This window comes from Pyrus communis, chromosome 1, assembly GCF_041283825.1.
Source record: "Pyrus communis isolate YQ-2024b chromosome 1, ASM4128382v1, whole genome shotgun sequence".
In the NCBI taxonomy this organism is placed as follows: Eukaryota; Viridiplantae; Streptophyta; class Magnoliopsida; order Rosales; family Rosaceae; genus Pyrus; species Pyrus communis.
The window spans coordinates 2,825,168-2,846,924 of record NC_142565.1 but is presented as its reverse complement, the minus strand read 5'-3'; the positions used below and the strand labels follow the sequence as shown (position 1 = coordinate 2,846,924).

At 36.0% G+C, this 21,757-nt stretch overlaps 2 protein-coding genes across 2 annotated transcripts; both read left to right on the top strand.

The window, feature by feature from the left end:
* The first annotated feature begins 904 nt into the window (after positions 1-904).
* LOC137725364 (uncharacterized) lies at positions 905-3,030 on the top strand. Its single transcript, XM_068464027.2, has one exon. The coding sequence runs from the start codon at positions 1,087-1,089 to the stop codon at positions 2,959-2,961; it is 1,875 nt and encodes a 624-aa protein (XP_068320128.2). The 5' UTR covers positions 905-1,086; the 3' UTR covers positions 2,962-3,030.
* A 14,527-nt stretch (positions 3,031-17,557) lies between these two features.
* LOC137721129 (uncharacterized) lies at positions 17,558-21,272 on the top strand. Its single transcript, XM_088692427.1, has 4 exons — positions 17,558-18,753; positions 18,964-19,374; positions 19,480-19,527; positions 19,660-21,272. Exons 1-4 carry the CDS (start codon positions 17,634-17,636, stop codon positions 21,117-21,119), a joined length of 3,039 nt encoding a protein of 1,012 aa, XP_088548553.1. The 5' UTR covers positions 17,558-17,633; the 3' UTR covers positions 21,120-21,272.
* The last annotated feature ends 485 nt before the right edge of the window (positions 21,273-21,757 follow it).

The following is a 21,757-nucleotide window of genomic DNA, read 5'->3' as shown; positions in this document are numbered from 1 at the left end:
TGCAGGTTGCAACGGAGAAGAAGAAAACAAGGGAGAAGAAAGAAAACAGGGCATTTAAAAAAATTGGTCCAAAATGCAGTGTTTTGGCCTTTTTTTTTTTTTTTTTTTTTGTTAAACCAATGAGACAAACGTTTGCAATTGGTCCACCGTTTGCAACATGATTACATATTCTTTTTGAAAGTCTAGCCCTACATGGGCCATCTTTCCTGTCCCGAGAATCCCTTTCACTTCTCCTTTCCCCGTTCCATTGCTTTTCCCCCTAATCCCCCCATCTTTCTTATATTCACCCAAAACCCTAAATTTCTAATCCCACCCAATCCCATATTATAATTACATTACTCCAATATTATACCTCCACTTGTTTCAATTCTCCAAGCCACCACTATTTGGTTCCAAATTCAAGTAAGTTTTTTGGTATTCTAATCTAATCTCAATTAAATTATATTAGATATTGGTGGAGATTTTTAGTCTATTATTGATATGATTGTTGATGTGTTTTATGTTTGTATACTCATTTTATAATTGAAATTTAGATGGAATTTTTGTTTATTGGTTGATTGGTATATGTTTTGTGTTTTTGGTTAAATGTGTAGTTTAGAAATAAGAAATATGGAAAGATTTTTCAAGCCAAAGCCAATAGCACCATCTACTTGTTCGGGTAGTTCGAGCTCAAGACAAAATGAGTGTGACATTGATTTTAATAATCTTGAGAGAGACCCGGGAAAAAGAATTTGAATGAAGGGCTATCCTTCTAATATTCAAGATGAGGTCCGCAAAGCATATTTGCAAATGGGACCTTGTAGGCCTACAAAGTATGAGTTCCCATACACTTTGCATGCAAAGAAAAAGCGACGATTTGTTGTTTCGTGGTTTGAAGAATATGATTGGTTGAAGTATAGTATATCTAAAGATGCGGCATTTTGTCTTCATTGCTATCTCTTTAAAATCAACTTTTCACAATTAGGAAGCGATGCCTTCACTGGGGTAGGCTTTAAGAAATGGAAGAATGCAAGAGAATGTTTTGACAAACATGTTGGTCCTATTGGTAGTTTCCACAATAAAGCTAGAGAAGCGGCTAGTTATCTAATGAACCAAAAGACACATATTGAAGCAGTTGTGATCAAACAATCAGAAGAAGAGTGTATGAAATATCGTCTTTGCTTGAATGCATCAATAGATTGCACTAAGTTCTGGTTGCGACAAGGCCTTCCTTTTCGTGGCCGTGATGAAAGTGACACTTCGAATAATAGGGGGAATTATTTAGAGCTCTTGCAATTCCTTGCAGATCATGATAAGAAAATAAAGGAAGTTGTGTTGGAAAATGCTCCGGGAAATCTCAAGCTAATAGCTCATTCAATTCAAAAAGATATTGTCAATTCATGTGCCTTCGAAACTATTAAGGCTATTATGAAAGAAGTGAAAGAGAGTAAATTCTTTTCTATAATGGTAGATGAATCACGTGATATTTCAACAAAGGAGCAAATGGCGGTGATTTTGCGTTATGTGGACAACAAAGGTCAAGTAATTGAAAGGTTCGTGGGAGTCCAACATGTTACCGAAACAACTTCATGTAAACTAAAGGAGTCCATTGATGAGTTCTTGAAACTACATGACTTGAGCTACTCCAACCTACGAGGTCAAGGTTATGATGGTGCAAGTAATATGAGAGGTGAGTTCAATGGCCTTAAAAAAAAAAATTTGGATGAAGAAAGTTGTGCATTTTATGTTCATTGTTTTGCTCATCAACTACAATTAGCTCTTGTTGCCGTAGCAAAGAAAAACTCCGATGTTGCCGCTTTTTTCACATTGACTAATAGTTTGGTAAATGTTGTTGGATGCTCATGTAAGCGTCGTGATGCACTTAGAGAGAAACAACAAGAAAATCTCTTGAAAGCTATTGAAAATGATTGTCTTGAAACGGGGCAAGGGTTAAATCAAGAAACTAGTCTCAAACGTGCTGGGGATACACGGTGGAATTCACATTATGGTGCTTTGATTAGTTTGATTACAATGTTCTCATCTGTGGTGGATGTGCTTGACATGATTGTTGAAGATTGCTACAATGATAGTGCTGGTGAAGCAAAAAGGTTATTAAAAGATTTACAATCTTTTGAGTTTGTGTTCCTCCTCTTTTTGATGAAATCCATATTAGGAGTTACAAACGATTTGTCACAAGCATTGCAAAAAAAAGATCAAGAGATTGTGAATGCAATGGCTTTAGTCAAGACATGTAAAGAACAACTACGTTGCATGAGGAATGATGAAAATTTTGATCTTTTGGTTGATAAAGTATCATCTTTTTGTGTTGAACATGAAATTGAGGTGCCTAATATGGATGATTTATATGTCATTCAAGGGAAGTCATTGCGTAAGGCTCCAAGAAAGACCAATCATCATCATTACAAAGTGGAGCTCTTTTTCGAGGTCATTGATTTCCAACTTACAGAATTAGATGATCGCTTCGCTGAAGGTAATACCGAATTGCTTATTTGCTTGGCATGCTTGAGTCCGAATGATTCATTTGTAGCTTTTGATAAAGAGAAGCTTGTTCGCCTTGCTCATATATATCCTAAAGATTTCACGGATCGAGATAGATCGGCACTTCAAGATCAACTTGATATTTACATTCATTTTGTGCGTTCTGATGATGATTTTTCTCAATTGCTGGGAATTAATGATCTTGCTAAGAAAATGGTGGAGAAAGGGTTGCATCGAACATTTGCATATGTATATTTGCTTGTTCAGTTGGCTTTGGTTTTACCGGTTGCAACTGCTTCAGTGGAGAGGGCATTTTCCGCTATGAATATCATTAAGGGTCCACTTCACAACAAAATGGGAGATCAATGGTTGAGTGACAGCTTAGTTGTTTGCATTGAGAAAGATGTTTTTTCATGTATTGGTAATGAAGCTATCATGGAACATTTTCAGACCATGAAACCTCGTCGTGGACGCTTGAATTAGGATTTTATAGCTTGTAATATTGTTATGCAAATGATTTTTGAATAAAATGTATTATATTTAACTTTTCAATGTTATTTTTGTCTATAAATTTTTTAACCTTTATTATTGGGACCCCCCGAGTTTAAAATCCTGGATCCGCCACTGAGGCCAAGCTTGTGGAGAGGCTAATTAATCCAAAAACGGAGGCGAAGGAGTAGCTTCTTGTGAGGACAACTAGGGAGGAGGTGAAGCATGTTAAGAATTTCCAATATGTTGTGGTGAATGCGGAGGGGATGCCCTAAACTCTATATTGATTTTTAAAAAAGTTTTTATTTTTTATTTTTTAAAGTAATTAAAAATGAGGGGCAAATTTGTCTTTAAGAAAATATTTTAAGATGATGTTAGCCCTAAAGGGTTATGTGAAAGTAATTAGAACCTCAAAAGGTGTTAGTATTATGTTTTAAAGGTGAGAGGGTTTTCTAAAAAGACGATAAACCTAAGGGGTGTTAGTGTAATTAACCCGAGAATAAAATGAAAATTAATAAACTTACTACGAAAATTTCCCCTTATGGGAGATTTTGAATGTAATTAAACGTCCAAGTACCCATACTCTATCTATAACCTATGGAGAAGTATTCGGTCATACTACGGCATATCATCTCAATTACAATCAAGAATTTGTCTTATCTATGATGTATCATGTAGGGTAAGCTCGACATGATCTCAATACTCTCCGAGATTAGGGTTTAATGCTTTTGACTTTTGTTTTAATTAACCATCGAAATACGATTAGGTTTCCAGAGGAACCCATAATTTCTGTGTAAATCTTCATCACAACAATTAATATAATAAATACGTAAAACGCGTCCATTAAAATCAATGAAGAAGGATTTGTGACAAGAAAATTAATTATAATTTTTTGTAAATATTGTTACTTATGTGGTTGTCCACAAATATGTATTTGGGTTCAACATGTAATATCTAACTATTTTAGTCTTTTATTGATGTACACCTATAAATAGGCAAGAGTATATACTCATATTTCTCCTCCCAATCTATTTCATCTCTCTCTAATCAATTTTATTTTCAACACTACTATCAGTATGCGCTCTTAATATGATATTTTTCTTTAGATGTTATATTTTATCTGAGCTACAGTCACCCCTTGATAGAGTTTATATATACTCGCCAAGAACTTCCTCATGCTCATCTGTTTTTAGTTTGAACGATTATACAGGTAAAGATCATATAATGAGAAATGAACTTCACTCCATTGATTCTTCATTCTCATCAATTAGAGTTGGAGGTTAATAGCCCACATATGAATATGAAATTCATATTTAAGCAATTGGAAGTTCATAACCGAATGGGTATATGAATATGTTTGATTCGGTAAACTCAAACCACCTTGAGTATTTTTTCACGACATGAAAAAAAATATTTTATCCTTTTTTGATGGTATGAAGTTGTACATTCTATATGCCAAATTATTGGAGTGAATCGAAACTTAGAGTTCGTTGATTTTAAATAATTGATGGTATGAAGTTCTTCAGTTTAATTGCATAACCAACCAAATGAAATTTTTTTGGTTATACTTATTCTATTGAAAGTAGGCATTGAGCACAACTTTGCCGTTCGCAAAACATTTGGTGTATTTTTACCGACTCTCACTTTAAGAAAAATGAAAAATAGTTGAAACAAATTAACAATTCTTTCATGAATTTGAATTTAGTGGACATTACACACTTTTGAGATTTCGGACTTGTTCTCTGATACAAATGAATAATCATTTTATCTGATTGTTAGCGGTTGAGTTCTATCTCCCACCTTGATCTCACAAGCAATTAACGGTTGAGTTATCTCCTATTAGCTTGTCTCTTTAATTTATTTTTAGCAGTCCATTACGTTTATTTAGACTTTTCTAGTTTTTTATATGAGTAATGCTAGAGAGATCGTCTACTTAAACCGTATCTTGTAAACCGTATGATATGGTAGTTGATGGTTGAATTTCTTCTTTAATTAAACCATTAAATAAAGAGTTCAACTATCAACGCCACATATTTGAGGATGTAAAGGTAAAAGAGTTTCACACTAGTGAAAGGATAAACCTTGGAAGGGCTTACAAGAGGTTGGATTACTCCACATATTGCCAATTGGTTTTATAGTGAAACCTCAACTTTCTTTATGGTATCAGAGTAAGACCAGCAGATTGTCTCATGTGTGAAGCTCAACGATCACACATGTTCAACGTCACCCCATTTGTATTGTCCACTTGTTTGTCTTAAAAATTCTGCTACACATGAGGGTGCGTGTTGAGAATGAATCACACATTAATAGGAGAAGGGACCTTACATGGACTTATAAGAAGTTGGGCTACTCTACATATTGTCAATTGGTTTTATGGTGGAACCCCAACTTTTTCTTCGTATCAGAGCAAGTTGACCCACTTGTGAAGCCCAACGACCACACGTAATCCACGTCACTCAATTGTGTTGTCCATGTGTTTGACTTGAAAATTCGCTCCACATGAGGAGATTTGTGAGAATGTGAAGGTAAACAAGTCACACATGCACATCGGTAACAGGAGAAACCAATTACAAGGGCTTATAAGAGGTTGGACTAATTCTCATATTGTCAATTGGTTTTATGATGGATCCTCAACTTTCTTCAACGTGTGAAGCCTAACGGCTACGTGTTCTATGTTACCTAATTTGTATTGTTTACGTGTTTGACTTAAAAATTTGTCACACATAAAAGACATATGAGGATATAAAGGCAAAAGAGTTTCATATCAGTAAAAAAAAAAAAACAAAAAACAAAAACTTATATGAAGTTGAGTTACTCTTCATATTTCTACTCTAATTTATTTGTCTCTCTTATCTCTGTAATCATTTTATTTCCAACATAATTAGAAATATTGAATCCAGATGCTAAAAATTAACGACAAAAACATTGAAAAAAAAAACTTAACGACAAAAAGAGAGTGGACTTTGACGTTAAAATCAATGAAAAAGTTCAAATCACCACATTCATGTTGTATATGCTTAGTCAATTGACAAGAGGGAGAGAGATCATTTAGGAAGAAACCAGTAAAAATGGAAGGGAGAACAGCTTTTTACAGTCCCAAATCCCAAAGAAAACAAGCTTTGTAGTTAAAAGAGTTGTAACCTAGTAAACCTACAGCCCAAATAGAATCGATAGGACCCTCTACGAATTGGGTGAAAAGCAAGGAAGCTTTCGTTGTTGGACTATATATATTGGATCATACGACACATAAAATGTCGCTATATAGCTATATAGGAATAGCTGGCTACGGCAGTGAACTTGATCAGGACTGATCCAATTTTGTATGTATTCACACCGAAAAGCACCGCTTCTGTTTAAAAGCAAGAACACACAATATAGTGCTTGTGACAGCATTTGCTTTGTGTACCCTTTGAAGGGAACATTTAAACGAGCTGGAGACGGGTGGGCCTGGATGAAAAGGAAGTACGTAGCCAACCTAGTTACGAATAAGGATGCATGAAGTAGGGGGCCTCGAAAGGCTTCTCAGATATGCCGTTTACGTACTTATCATCGTGGCTTCTAGGGTTAAAGCTTTGAGAAATTTAAAGGATACTAGCAAGGTAATATTGATGATGCCTGCAGTGATTTGTATGTGAATGGCAATAAAAGTGGGGAAGTGAAAGAAGCCATGAGAAGAGTGTAGATGAGACGAAAGAAATTTAGGTTTGACCTACTATGGTGACGGCAACAAAGCTTGCTTGCTTGTATTTTTTTGTTTTGTTTTGTGGATGTTGCTTGGTGCGTGAGAGAGAAAGAGAGAGATAAAACTCTATGAACTACGCAGCAAATCTAAATAAATGGTAACATGTAACAATATGACTTCTTGTATTAATATGTAGCAAACAAAATAATATATATGGTTATAAGAATTTTTATTTTGGTAGAAATTCAACACTAATTATAATGAAAAATTATATTCTTATAATATATGCGATAATTTCAGAGATGATTCCATATTAATTAACTCTAATCTAATATTGCGACTTAGTACTACGGTTTAGTGGTTCCTCTTCATTTGTAAGTGAGAGGTCTTAGGTTCGATTCTCGTCAAAGGTGAATTTGAACAATATTATTACTAGCCCATTATGAGGCTTAGCTCACTCCCCCTTCCTTTTAGTGTAGATAATATCGTTTATTCAAAATAAAAAATCTAATCTAACACTTAAACACCCCTATTTACTCATGGCCGTTGATTATATTTAATTTATTCAATAAGATAACCTTAAATAAAGATAGGTGTCTTAAAAGTTAAAGAGGGGTGCGTTAAAATCATTTTCCTAAAATGGAGGTGCTTTGTATACCTAGCTAGCTAGATTAAAGATCAAATATTAAGGCATATCGAATGATCTGAATCATCTAGATATTAAAAATTAGGGCTCGTGTTTGGGCAAAATTGGAAGGATCGGACCAAATCCGGTTAGAAATAAAACGGGACGGGTTGGGCCACCCTCAGAAACGGGCAGCACCAACCTAACGGCGGTCTAGATCTCCCTACAAAACAAGCAGTATGAACCTAATGTCGGCTCTTATTATACCTAGCCAAACGCGACACCTCATGCACGAGTTTCTAGAAGACGGTGGCCGTAGACGATTTCGATTTGGGAGGCATGAGCTTATCAAACACGACTCCTCCTGGTCGATTTCAATTTTCAGGCGCTAGCCGTAGACGTGGTGGTGTGGTCGCAAGTTGCTAGAGAGGGAGACGGAGTCAAGGGATGGTGAATTGTGATTGTTGTCGAGAATGAATGGGAGAGACGAGGTCACGAGAGAAACTCAGTGAGGAGTGACTCTGTTGTCCGACTGACCGTCCGAGACTAGCTGAACGAGAAAAATGATAGAAACGGTTCGAGCTGGGCCCCGTCTCTCCTGATTGTTGGACTCGGACCCGGCTTCTGTGGGCTCCCACTTTCCATACACTTCCATTTTTTTTTATTTTGTGTGGTCACGTTAAGACACGTCAATATTTTATATTAATTTTTTTATAAAAATAATAAGAGAAAAAGTAATAATAATATAAAATATTAACATAATTTAATTATGATCGTACAAATAAAAGAAAATGGAAGTTTATGAAAAATGAGAGAGAGCAGAGAAGCCAGGTCCGTTGGACTCACCCCGCCCCGTCATTTTCTCTGCCCGACCCTACCCTGTCTCGTTTCATCTTTGAAATATTTGGATCCGTCTCGAGCTGCGGGTCTATGATTTGTTTGCCTACCCCTATTTAAAAGTACTCAAATCTAAAAGTATTTAACCATTTTATGCATTGTCAGTTTGGTGCATGTAAAATAATTTTTTTTCATAGAAAAAAATATTTAATTGTTTCAGATTTGTTTAATGTATGTTAGAGCATTTTTTGTATTTTACAAATTAGGGTTAGCATAGTGATTATAATTTATTTCCTTTTTCTAGCTACTAGGGTTCAACATTATTTTCCTATTCGTTTCCTAATTAGATTTTGATAAATAAATTTCTTTTATCTTAATGAAAATTAAGTATTGGCAATACAAAATCATTTCGCTATGCAACAATTTATAGTCTTCTTAGTTTTAGTCAATGAAATAAGATTTAGTTTGTGATCAGCTTTTTCTTTTTTCATTTCTCGTTCTTTAATTTGTTAACACCCACAAAGTAATCATGTAAGAATATACAGAAGGGATCGACTTATTAGTTATGGTGGTCCATGGTTACACTATGGTTTCAGGGTTGCAGCCTTATTGTGCACAAGATAGAGATAGAATGAGTAATATTCGCGAGAGGTAATAGAGTCAAAACCCTAAAGTCCATGTTTATTCGGTGACTATCATATTCATGCGTACATGAAATTGCACAAGATAGAGATAGAATGAGTAATATTCGCGAGAGGTAATAGAGTCAAAACCCTAAAGTCCATGTTTATTCGGTGACTATCATATTCATGCGTACATGAAATTTCACTATCCTCCACGCTACAGAAATTGATGTAATACTACTCTCATGATATATGCAGCTCGAAGGCAGAAACATTTTACAATATTTGGGCAGCTGAATTTGAGGAATGAAGTCGTCCAGTACATTTTCAAACTTGAAAAATGTTCCTGGATCGGTTCTCTTTCAGTCTGTTGGTTGTTGCAGCGGCAATGTCAAGAGCATCTTATACATGAGATAAAGAGTAACGCGAGGGATATTAAAATTGTAGATAAAATATTATAAATTAAATGATATGGAAGTTGATGATTGTATTATTATTTAAGCGTTAATAAATGTGAATAATATTGGTGATACATCATTTAGTTTGCAAATTTTGTTTATAAATTTAGTTTCTCTAACATTATCATTTAAAGAATATAATTTATTAAAACGACAATCATGGAGCAGAATCACATGCCTTGGGTGTAAGAACTAAGAAGCATGCGCAGCTAGCTAGCTGTGCAGCTATTGTTAAATCCAATTTCAGTGTTAACTATATATATAAAGATGAATGATGATAGGGAGTTTTAACAAAAAGTCCGCAAAACTGTTCATTTTAATGAAAAATTACATTTTTACACTAAAAAGTCAATCATGGTGCTATTCACTTTACCCTTTATTTTGTTCTTATCGTTAAAACTCAAAATTTTCAAGCTATTTTAATTAGTTTTCCTATGATAATAAGATTGTCTTAAAGCATGACTATTTATATATTTTCTGTCATTTCACAGTTTAATATTAATTTTTGTGTTACAATATAAAATATTATATATAAAACATGAGATTGTAAAGAGTTCATAATAGCAACTCCACCCCTAAAAATGCGTTGGCACCCAACCCATTTAATCCACTCAAATGAATAGTGATTGACCCCAATAAATAGTAATTGGCTAAATGCATCTTCACTCCTAAAAAATGTGCTAGCACAAAGCCTAATCAATTCGTATTAAAATATTATTAATTTTTTTATAGAATAATAAAAAAATTGGTTTTAATTTTGGATTGGATTTTTAACTAATTTTGTCACATCACGTGTCATTATCCATAAGTATTATTTTGTGGATAAATTTTGGTAAGATTTTCAACCAATCACGTAGTGTCACGTGGTATTATCCAAAAATACTATTTTGTGGATAGATTTCCAATAGGATTTTTAACCAATCTCGACGCTTCACGTGTCACTATCGGTTTACAATCCTTTAACCACGATTTCAATAAGATTTTCAACCAATCACGTAGTACCACGTGGCATTATCTAAAACCTCATTCGCTAAACTTCTTCCACTGCTCAGATTAGAGGAAGCATGAGAGAGGGTGTTTTTCCAACTAGTAAGCGAGTTCTTGAGTTTTTGCCAACGACCTTGAAGACCTTGATTACTTCTTACGTCTTTTCCAAACATATCGCAAAATGATGCAGTAATTCTAACCCACAGTTCTCGCAACTACATCTCATTACTCGTAATCGGGTCATGAGTAATTTGAACCCAACATTCACACAATGTAACATCTTTGATGACCTTCCATGTAGCCATTTTTTGCACAGAAAAGTATACGAAGGCTTTGGTTGGAAGTGTTGAAAATATTGAAATGTGGTGTAAGGTGGAAGATGATGGTCAGGTATTTATAGAAAAAAATAATAATATTTTATTTTATTTTTCTGTATTTTTAAACAATTTTTAATAATTTGTTATTAATTTTTATTAAGTTAATTAATCTGGACTATTGGATTTGAAAAAGATTGAAATCCAACAGCTCAGATTTGGACACGTGGCCAACGATCATAATTCTGACCATTTGCTATTATTTATTTATTTATGTTTTTTAGCCAAAAATCGTGGACCGTTGATCTAGGAATCGGACGATCCAAAACGCGCCACATCACTAGCCGTTGGTTTTGAAATTCAAAATTTTTTTACCATTGAATTTTTTTTTTTATTGTTGGAAATCCAACGGTCCAGAAAACTAGCCATTGGAAATCCAAAGACGCGCCACGTGGCTTCTCCCTGCTCCCCTTTATTGCGCTGCAACGACGAGCCCGCTGTTTTTTTTTTCTGTTTAGAACGCGCCCCCACGCGTGCGTGTTTCCCATGCGTCTGACGCAAAAGAACTCAATGGGCCTCGTTGACGTCATGTTGATGCCAGTGTGACGTCACATAGGTCGAGACATTGTTCAGCACGTTTTGAGCCGGGCTACATGCTGGTTAGGCTGTTGTCTGGCCTATTTGGCTCGGCTGGAGTGGATTTTGTGCAGGCTAGCCTATTTTTCAGGCTTTGTCCCAACCTACCCCATTGGGGTGAAGTTGCTCTAAAGAGTATCATTTTTAGAGAGTCTCCTTCGCATTTCTCAACATTATAAAATATTGTATAAAAAACATGAGATGTTAGAGAGTCCATTAAGAGTCATTTTTGAGAGAGTCTCCTTAGCATTTCTCATATATAAAAACTGGTCAAAATGATGAAAATACAAATCAAATCACTGACAGAGAAATAATGTGCGCGACAAAATCACTTCTTTGCTAAAACAGTTTTTGAGACTTCGTCAATATTTCATCCACTTTTTATTGATAATATCATTAATATTGGACGATGTCTAGCCGTTTTAATTTTAAGTATTTAATCAGCTGAGATTTGTGAAATCCTCATTTCTAACTGATTTCTTTCATTTTTTTATTCTTTGATGAGGAATCTATATATCACAATTCACAATCCCACCAATAAATGGTTCCACTTTAGGCTTTAGCCAGGCATTTCCACAAAAGCCCAAGCAAAGAAAAATTGAGTGCATGCCCCTTCCTATTTTCAGTTGGATAATTGTACAGGCAATATGTGTATTAATGCCACTCCTAGGTATACTGTTTGTTTAATCAATATTGTTGCATTTATTAGAAACCGATCAAAAGCACTCTCTTAAATACGAAACGTAAAGGGAAGTTAGCTTCTGCAGAAGACACTTTCGAAGAGCAGTCCTTCTAGTTTGCTTGACATATGTCCCAACGGAAAAACAATGTATGAATTCTTTAGTTTACTTGGATCACAACAATTATAATGCAGGCTCAAAACACAATATTCAAGTTGTCAAGTAGCTAGGCATATTATGATATTGTAGCTAGTTGTCCATATATATGAATTTGCCAAAACAAGATGCGTAAGCAGCAAGCATGCGATGTTTCACCATAAAAAGTTATACGACTTTATAGATAAACCACTGAGCAAAAATGATCATGGGAATATTAGAAGAAAAGGGAAAATGGAAAATAAGACAAGGCATTGAAAATATAGGGATTTTCTAACTTTAGTCCTTGAAGAAGATTGAAATTTAAAATAAACCTGGTATTAGATTACATATTGATTATAATTCCTTGATGTGTCCTTAATTTAAAATAATTAATGTGTATTGTATTCAATGTCCCCCATTAAATATTTAAATTTATTAATATACATATTTTAATATATTTTTTGACCGAACCAAAGTTTTTTAAATTTATTAATTTTACTTAACATTCTTCAAACTTGAAAAACTCAATTAATGCAGCTAAATGTTAGTACCGAAATGTATTATATTGAATTAATGTATTTAAATGTTAGTACTGAAATGTATGTACCCAAATATATGCACCGAAATGTATTATATTAAACTAATGTACCTAAATGTGTGTACCGAAATGTATTATATTAAACTAATGTACCGAAATGTATTATATTGAATTAATATACCTAAATATTTGTATCGAAATGTATATATCGAAATGTGTGTACCTAAATGTATGCACTCAAATGTATTATAATGAATTTAATGTACCTAAATAAAGAAGATAAAGTATATCGAAATATTGAAAAAATAAAAATTAATTTATCTAAATGTTTACAACAAAATATATTACAATGAATGAAATAAAAATTATAATTATAATGAAATAAAATTAATACATCAAAATTAGAAAGAAAAAGAGAAATATCAAAAACATAAAAAATATAATTAATAAATGAGGTGATTAATGTATCAAGAGACTAAAATTATATTTTGATTTCATAGTTTTAGTTTAAAAATCATCCTTGCCAAGGATTAAAATGAAATTTCCTAAAATATATTATATATGGCAAAAGCAAACCACCCACATTGCTGAAATGGCAGCTCTGCGCCGGCCTGCTGCTGGTGCTTCACACTTCAACTGCTTGCCAGTTGCCAGCCCCCTCCTTCACTACTACGTATTGTTTGATTTAACAATGGAATTATGATCTCGCGGAGAGAAACAAACAAAACAATTAGGGTTTTCATTTGGGTTATGAATTTAGATCCAGAAACCACACCACATTAAGCTTATAACTGAACGATCTAATATAGCGTTTTCTGTGTATTGTGGCATGAGTGGAAAATGTTGGGGTTTCCATTTAAAGTCATAAATGTGTTAGGAATTGGTCAATGAGTTGCAATTGTAGAAGTTTCCTGGAAATGTGTTAGGAAGTGGCAAGTGAGATATTGATCTCAGTTGAAGATAAAATATTCATGCATTAAACTATGTTGAACTTGATCCATTTTATTATTTATGTATTAATTAAAAGTTATACAGACATAAATTTTACTCCTTATAATTTAAAGGAACTTTAACAAAAAGCTCCCAGTACTGTTCACTTTAACGAAAAATCATATTTTTACACTAAACAGTCATTCCTGGTATTATTCATTTTACCCTTTATTTTGTCCTTATCGTTAAAACTCAAAATTTTCAAGCATTTTTTATTAGTTTTCCTTATAATTTGAGGGGAAGGAAGGAGGGAGGGAGGCAATGTAGAGAAGGAAGAGTCTTTAAGGGTGAAGCCTCATGCCAAACAAGTGAGAACGAAAGCAAATGAAGTGCTGCAACTGAGAAAAGCAACTTTTCCAACGATTTTGAAGTGGCCAAGGAGAAGAAATTGAGCATGGCGAAAAATAAGAGATCACACCATAAGAGTCATTTTCAAGCCGTAGATTTTGCCAACTTTGCACGTGTGAAAGCTAACTCCACAACATGATGACAACATGAAGATCTACATAGAAAGATGTATGATGCCCCAAACTCTGGAAAAATCAAAACAAAAAAAAAAAAAAAAAAAAAAAAAAACTAACCCCGCATAATCTCGGAAAATCCCACTACAAGCCGTATAATCTGCGTTAGCCTTAGCAAGCCTATCCAACCCAAAAATACACAGTAAGATGCCAAAAAACGGGAACAATAGAAGAAGCTTTACACAACTTAGCCGAGATCTCCAAAGAGATTAAGAATTACTTATCCAAAACATCGTAGACATGACCAAGAGAGGAGAGGAAGCTCCAGTATGCATATTTCAAGCCGAAATAGAACGACAAAGATGTAAAAACTAAAGGACCTTGTTTTCAAATTTTACTTTATTACGCATGTTTCAAATAGTCATTAATAAAAAGTATAGAACAAAACTGATTCGGAGTTGATCAATTCTTTTCACTCTTTTTCCTTACATTATCTAAAAACATTTTAGAGAGTGAAAAGCAAACATGTGATAAAAATGCCAGTCCATACCGATTGGGAAACTAAAATATGAGTCCCTCGAGTTAGGTTTAGGAGAAAGAAATTACGATTAGCTACAACAGCCCTTATGTCTCGCCAATATATTAGAAAAAACATCCTATACTAAACCTGAATAATAGCAAAACTGTTGCAACATTTTCAGTACCATGCAGCCATCTTCTGGTAATGCCCACATTGAATTATAGCGTTAAACGAAGATCCAACCTTATTGTTTGATAACAATTTCCTTAATTTCTTTGTACATGTATGCGAATGAAAATAGAATTTGATGCAATTTGAGTCTATATCTTATAGAAAAATTGGCTCTTTTTTATTCGCTTTTGGTTATACAAAAATTACAATTCAGATGTCTTCCTAGTTACTTCTTGGTAGAACCGAACAACCTACGTCTTACCAATGAAATCAATATGATCGGAAAAGATCCGAAATAAATATGGATTTATAGATCAAATTTCTTACCAATTGGCAAACAAAGTAATGCTTGTATTCGAAATGTGCTTGATTGCCAAATCCATGGTGGTGGTCATGTCAGAATGTGATATTGATCATATGAGGGCATCATCTGAACACACTTTCACTTCAAATGGCATTAAGAAGTTGTGCTCCACCCTCGGACGCACTTGCTTCTCTGCATAATCCGACAAGTACCCAATACTAAACTTACAATCTTAATTATGTATGCCTCTTGTATTAATCACCATAAAAAAAGGTACAAGGAAAGCATTCTGAGTTGAAAAGTTAAAAGACAGATGTTGGACCCTCTTTTAAGAGAAAAATTTACTTACAGCGGAGATAATATTTTGATTGTATCTTAAACTAGTTACGCATTATTATGTGTTTTAAATTTTTTGCATAACATCGTTTGATTGTGTTTAAATATCTTTGTGACTGCATTGTAATCCAAAAGTGTAATTTTTACCATGTTATATATCACATTTATATGACATCTCTAATAGCGAGCGATGAGACTTATATGTGTATTTTACTTTTTCACTTAACAACGTGTAATTATGCTTAAAACCCATCACTCTGTTATCTATATTGAATGAAAGTTCTTTTCTTCCATGAGAAATAACTCAATGTGCATGCAATGCTAGCTAATCTTAAAGAAAGTGATCATGACTTTTATCAACAAATAAAAGGCATGCACACATTACTCAATTTTGATCTAAATTATAAAGAGTTGAGAAAACGTGCAAGCTGCAAAAGCTTTATGCAGGCATTATTGCAGTAAATAAACAAGAAAAAAAAAGTAGCATCTATTTCGGTATACGAATTCATATGAGTTTGAACAAAAAATGAAAAAAGTGTTTTCTTCTTTGAGATTTCCATTTATTCACTAATTTGAGCTGTGTTTCAATCAAAAGGAAACCAAATCATCAAATAGCGCAGAGAATCTGAAAAGTAAGCTACTCCACAAAGGGGCCCAAAAATTGAATAAATTTGGAGTGAGTGATAGAGTGGAGAAAATAAAAATAAATAGAAAAAAATAAGACATTATCGAAAAAATAGTCCTGCGAGTCACTCACTGGAGCAGACCCATCTATTCGTCCGGTCCCCATCGTTCTGAACCAAAAAAATGGCGTCCCTCTCTTCTCACTCTCCACTCACTCTTCATCTGGCGCGGGAAACCGTGGAACTCTCTCTCTCTCTCTCTCTCTCTCTCTCTCTCTCTCTCTTTCTAAAACATCAAAATACATTAAAGCGCTTTGCAAAAAAGCAGATGTTAAGTTCTTATTAGAGCCGAGCCGCGTTTTCCAGTGGCAGTACAATCATGACCCCCTTCCCTAATCATGCACATGTTGTACATACTCTTTTCGCTCTCTCTCGAGAAACTTTTTCTCTCTCAGACACGCTATACAAAATGTGACAAATCAAAGTTTACCATTTTGTGGGCTATCTAAATTAAGTGATTAATTAGATTGAAGGGTCTTATTCAATAGCAGTTCCACAACCACGACTTTTCCATCTACTGCTTTTCTGATCTTTCCTTTTAACTGGCCTAGCTCTGTGATCCCTAGCTATATCCTCTCTTTTGTGACTTTCCCTGTTGGAGAATGGCTGCAACCTAAGTGCTCAAAAGTCCAAAAAGCATTCAAAACTCCAAAACCCTATATTATAGTGAGGCATCTAGAGAATCTCTAATTTTTGGGTAAAATTTAAAATTTAGGTTTTAAACCAACGAATTATTCTCCAATAGTTAGTTGACAAAAAAAATAAAAAATAAAAAATTATTCTTCAACTTAAAACTTAAAATTTGAACAAATTTAACTAAGAATTTCGACAAAGTTAAAAGGTTGGCCCACCTTATGCGCGTGGATGCGCCCAGAAAAGTGAAGGTCGTAGTAAGGCGACGCGCGCAACGTGCAAAGGTTGACAGGAAGTGAGGCCCGCCTCTGATGAGAATGTTAGCCACCCAAAACAAGCCTAACGGCGCTTTTTCGATCTGATAGTTTTAAATGGTCCACATTCAAACCTATTTATTTTAAATTTTTAAATACATTAAATCCAGCGAATGAGATCGAATATGATCAAACCTAACGGTAGAAAAAAATTTAATGGTTCAAAATTAAATCCAAAGGCTAAAACAATTAAATTTTTTTATATAAATCAAAATTCACCCAAAAACTCTATAAATACATGTTTCACGAGTCGTTTAGTAACTTTTCAATTTTTATTGGTATCTAAATATTTTTAAGTTAAAATCTTTATAAAAGTAAATTATAATAATATACACAAATTTTATTTTAAAAGCAAGTTACCAAAAAAAAAATTTAGCCTAGATTTATATTTTTTTGGTAAAAAGCCTAGATTTATATTTTAATAATTTTGGATTAAAATTTTAATTAAGAATTATTAGAGCAGAAAAAACTGTTTTTAAATTAAAACTTTAATTTTCTGGATTAAAAATTTTACATTTTAACTCCTCTATGTGAGTTGAAATTTTTTTCAAAACATATATCAGTAGAATTTGAACCACTTATCTTTACACCCCCAATTCTTGTAATCAGATTTCAACTTTAATTAGCTTTATATTGGAACAACAAAACCAAACCAGTTCTACTCTTCCGAACTTGTTTTAGTTCTTCTCCAAGGTTTCTCTTTACCTAAAGTCCGTTATTTTTTAGCCCATTTGAAATGGGTGACAAAAAAGCAGAAACAACCAAGAAGAACCCACAACAACCCCAGCAGCTGCAGCAGCAACAACAGAAGCAACAGATTTCACCTTCTCCCAATGACCAACAACCGCCGCCAACGGCTGTTAATATCAGTGGAGCAGCAGCTGCAGCTGGTGTCCCCTTCAATATTCCTCCTCCCTTGTTTGTCCCCACCGGTACTCCAACAACCTCGTCTTCATCACCCTTTGATCAGCATCAGTTTGAGGCAGCTGTGAATCCAAAGAGGCCAAGATTTACGAGTACAACCGGACAATGGAAACTTCTTCCTTCACCGTCTTCCCAACAGAAACAACCCCAAGTACCAATTCTGCCCTCAGAATCAACCCCATCTCCAAATAAAAAAAATACTCAATTATCCCAACCCCATGTCTCCACCATCGGAGCAGCTTCCTCCTCCGACACCGCCTCATCGTCGCCGCCGTACTCTCATCTGCCGTCTGTGTCAGCAACGTCAGGGCAGGACACAAACAAGACAGTAGCAGGAGACCCTCAAAACCCGGCCCACCACCACCACCAGTTCAGAAAAGGAAAGTACGTAAGCCCGGTTTGGAAACCAAACGAGATGCTATGGCTGGCGAGGGCGTGGAGGATTCAGTATCAAGGTGGGTATTCGGATCATGGGTCGGGCTCATCTTCCAGAACAGAGCAGTTACAAACAGAGTCGGGCGGCGCCACCACCACTCCTCACACCAGAGGCAAAACTAGAGGCGACAAGGACATGGAAGTCGCCGACTTCCTTCAGAAGCATGGCATCAACAGAGACGCGAAAACGGCGGGAACCAAGTGGGATAACATGCTGGGAGAGTTTAGAAAGGTTTATGAGTGGGAGAGAGGTTCTGAGAGAGAACAAGTCGGGAAGAGTTACTTCAGGCTTTCGCCGTACGAGAGAAAGCTACATAGGTTGCCTGCTTCTTTCGATGAGGAAGTTTTCGAGGAACTTTCGCAGTTCATGGGGTCAAGGACGAGAACTCCTCAGAGCAGATTAGGGTCGGTTGGGGACGACAGCCGATCGGCTCTTGTTACGACTAGAAGTCTTCCCCAACCGCCTTCGTTCAAAGAAGACGACTTCCCTCTCTCAGGTACATAGAGGAATGCTGAACCGCTAACTGGTTATATATATAATGCCCACAACACAAGCTGTATACCTAAAATAAACAAAATTTTATGATCAATATCTCTAAACAATGGAGGTTACTAGCTAGTTCATATAACAAGTTAATTAAGTTGTGCCATTTATTTATTTAACTTTTAGTTTGATTTGATATCTATATATATGTTATTATATGCAGGTAGGGTAAAGCAACTAATGATCATGAGCGGTGAAGGGGAACCGTTTTATCACGGAGGAAGAGGGACTTTTCTAGGGTTTCATCACCATGATCAGTCTTCCATAGACTTTACAACTGGCCTCTCTTCATCTTCTTCCAAGGAGCTTCGTCGAATCGGAAAGATTCGAATGACTTGGGAAGAATCGGTGAGTCTGTGGGCGGAAGAAGGGGAGCACCACAGAGGGAGAGTGAGGCTGCAAGGCTTGAGCTTCTTGAACGCCGACGAGCTCACTTTCTTTGATGATTCCATGGTTGCCTGCAGCATGGAAGCTTTTGAAGATGGCCATTTGGGAGCCTTCTCCGTTGACCGATTCGTATCGGGTCAACAAGTCAAAGTCTTTGGCAGAAGAAAGCCTTCCTCCACTACTTCCGGTGAAAACCAGCTTCTCTAAATTAGATATATAGTCCCATGTCGCAAAATCTTGGTTTATTTATAATTCCACATCTAACACTACGTGTTTAATCAATGTTAATTAGGGTTCAATGAAAAAGTCCAGCTTTCCTTACCAGAATCTTCATCAAGATGTAAGCCCTAAAACCAATTTGAATTTATTTGGTAATGTTGTGTTAACTTTTGTCCAATTTTTATGTTACACATTGATTTGGTTAAAGGTTGTATTATGTTCTATAGAATATTTGCATGTGTATTTTTTGCAGCAATGCCTCCATGGGAATTTCAAGACCCAACGGAGTACTACGTGGGGTGTCTTCGAGTCCCACCGCCATCACTTCCTACCTTACTCGAGCTTCAATGGTACGTACAAGAGCCACCGCCGGAGGAACTCCGTTTCCCACTCCGAAAAGACGTGTACCGCGACTTACCACAAGGGAAAGAGATCTTCTTCACCACCTCAACAGAATTGCTAGACTGTAGAGCCATCACATACGATATTCTAAGCCCTATAGTCCGAACCAATCCAAGTCTAGCTGCTGCTACTGCCACAAGTAGAGACTCCTTCATTACCATTTGGGACGACTGCATCAACCGAATCGTCTCCAAATTTTGTTCACTTGAAATGGTCTTCATCCGCAAGCCTAACTCCTCATCACCGACTGAACCATTACAGGATCAATGGCCAAACCTGACAGGCTTTGTTCGAAATTTTTGTCTATGGAGAGGGGAAGAAGCCCATAATTTAAAAGATGTCCGCGACATTAATCCGTCAAGCTCAATAGTTGAGAAACTTCTGTGGACTTACGTGGATCTTCCTTATATATTAGGGTACTACGCAATCGGTCATGTTGTAACATTTTGTGCATTGAGTCGTGTTCAAGATCGAATAATTCGCACTGATTTGGGCACGGTTGACCTGTCATCGCCCTCGGAGAGACTCAAAGCCCTAGTCCCATGTCACAGAATTGCAAGCCTGTTGCCATTGCTAGCCGATCGATGCCTCAACCCCAGTACTAATTGCAATGGTGGCTCTGACAACAAGCTACCTTATAGCGATTTTGAGAGGTTCGACATGGGGAATGGAAATGCAATCGAAATGACGCCAACCACAGTGACTAGATTTTATAGTAACATTCGGAAGGCGACCGCGGTCAAAGAAATCTACGATTTTCTCGGCCAACGAATACCCCATGCAGAGTACATCCACAGATCCTTGGAGAAAGATTTGGCTTTGGTGTTTAAGCCCAGAGGGTGCAAGTTCAAGCCTACAAATTGCAACCAGCTCGTTGAGGCTCTCATGTACGTGACTAAAGCGCTTGTGGCTTTGCACGACTTGTCGTTTATGCATAGGGATATATGTTGGGAGAAAGTGATTAGGAATGAGAGGGACAACGAGTGGTTTGTCTGCGGCTTCGAAGAGGCGGTCGGGGCTCCGCAGATATACCCGCACAAGTTGGTGATGGCGGGAGATGCGGCGGCGCGTGGGAGGCATGCGCCGGAAATGGAGAGAGGGTTGCATGGTGTGAAGGTGGACGTATGGGGAGTAGGGAATCTAGTGAGGAGTTGCGGGTTGACAGGTGTTCCGAAGATGCTGAGGGAGCTCCAAAACCGGTGTTTAGATCAGAACCCGGAGAAGAGGCCAACTGCAGCCGACTGCTACCACCACCTGCTGCAGCTGCAGTCGTCTCTGCAGTCAGCCACAGCTGGTGGAGTTTTGATGTGACCGCGACTCTCTCTTATCTCTCTCAAAAATACATTATTAATTAATTAATTGGATTTTGTTTTTCGTTATGTGTTGTCTTTATGGAGGGACACGTTTTGGTTGGATGATTAGAGAAATTTTTAATTGCGACAGGAACATAAGTGATACACAATATGTTTTTATATAAGTAATTAATTTTTTAACACATGTTTTATCATTTGTATAATAATACATAGTGTACTATTTTATGTGTCAAAATCTCTTGAATAATTGGTTTTTATAGATACCTTAAAAAAGAAGAAAAGGGCTTGGTTTCTAGGTTTGTGTGGGAGGCGAAATGGCGGCGGTTGCAGAAGCTGCCACTGGCTGGTGCCTGCTTCGACGGTTAGTTCCATCAAATCAAAGGGTCAGAAATGCAGTTTGCGGAAGACGCACTGAAAACTGAAAGCTGATGCCTGATGGGTATTCTTCACAAGTTCACATATTTTCAGAAATTATTTGAGGGTTTTGATAGGTGCGTACGTCTGGGAATGGGCTTGGATATATGATCTATTAGGGTTTATGTAGGATAAGGCATAGTTTTATTTGGACATATACATATGCTCTCTTCTTTAAGAGCGTGTTTACTAATCTGTAATCAAATTGAGAGGAATTGAATT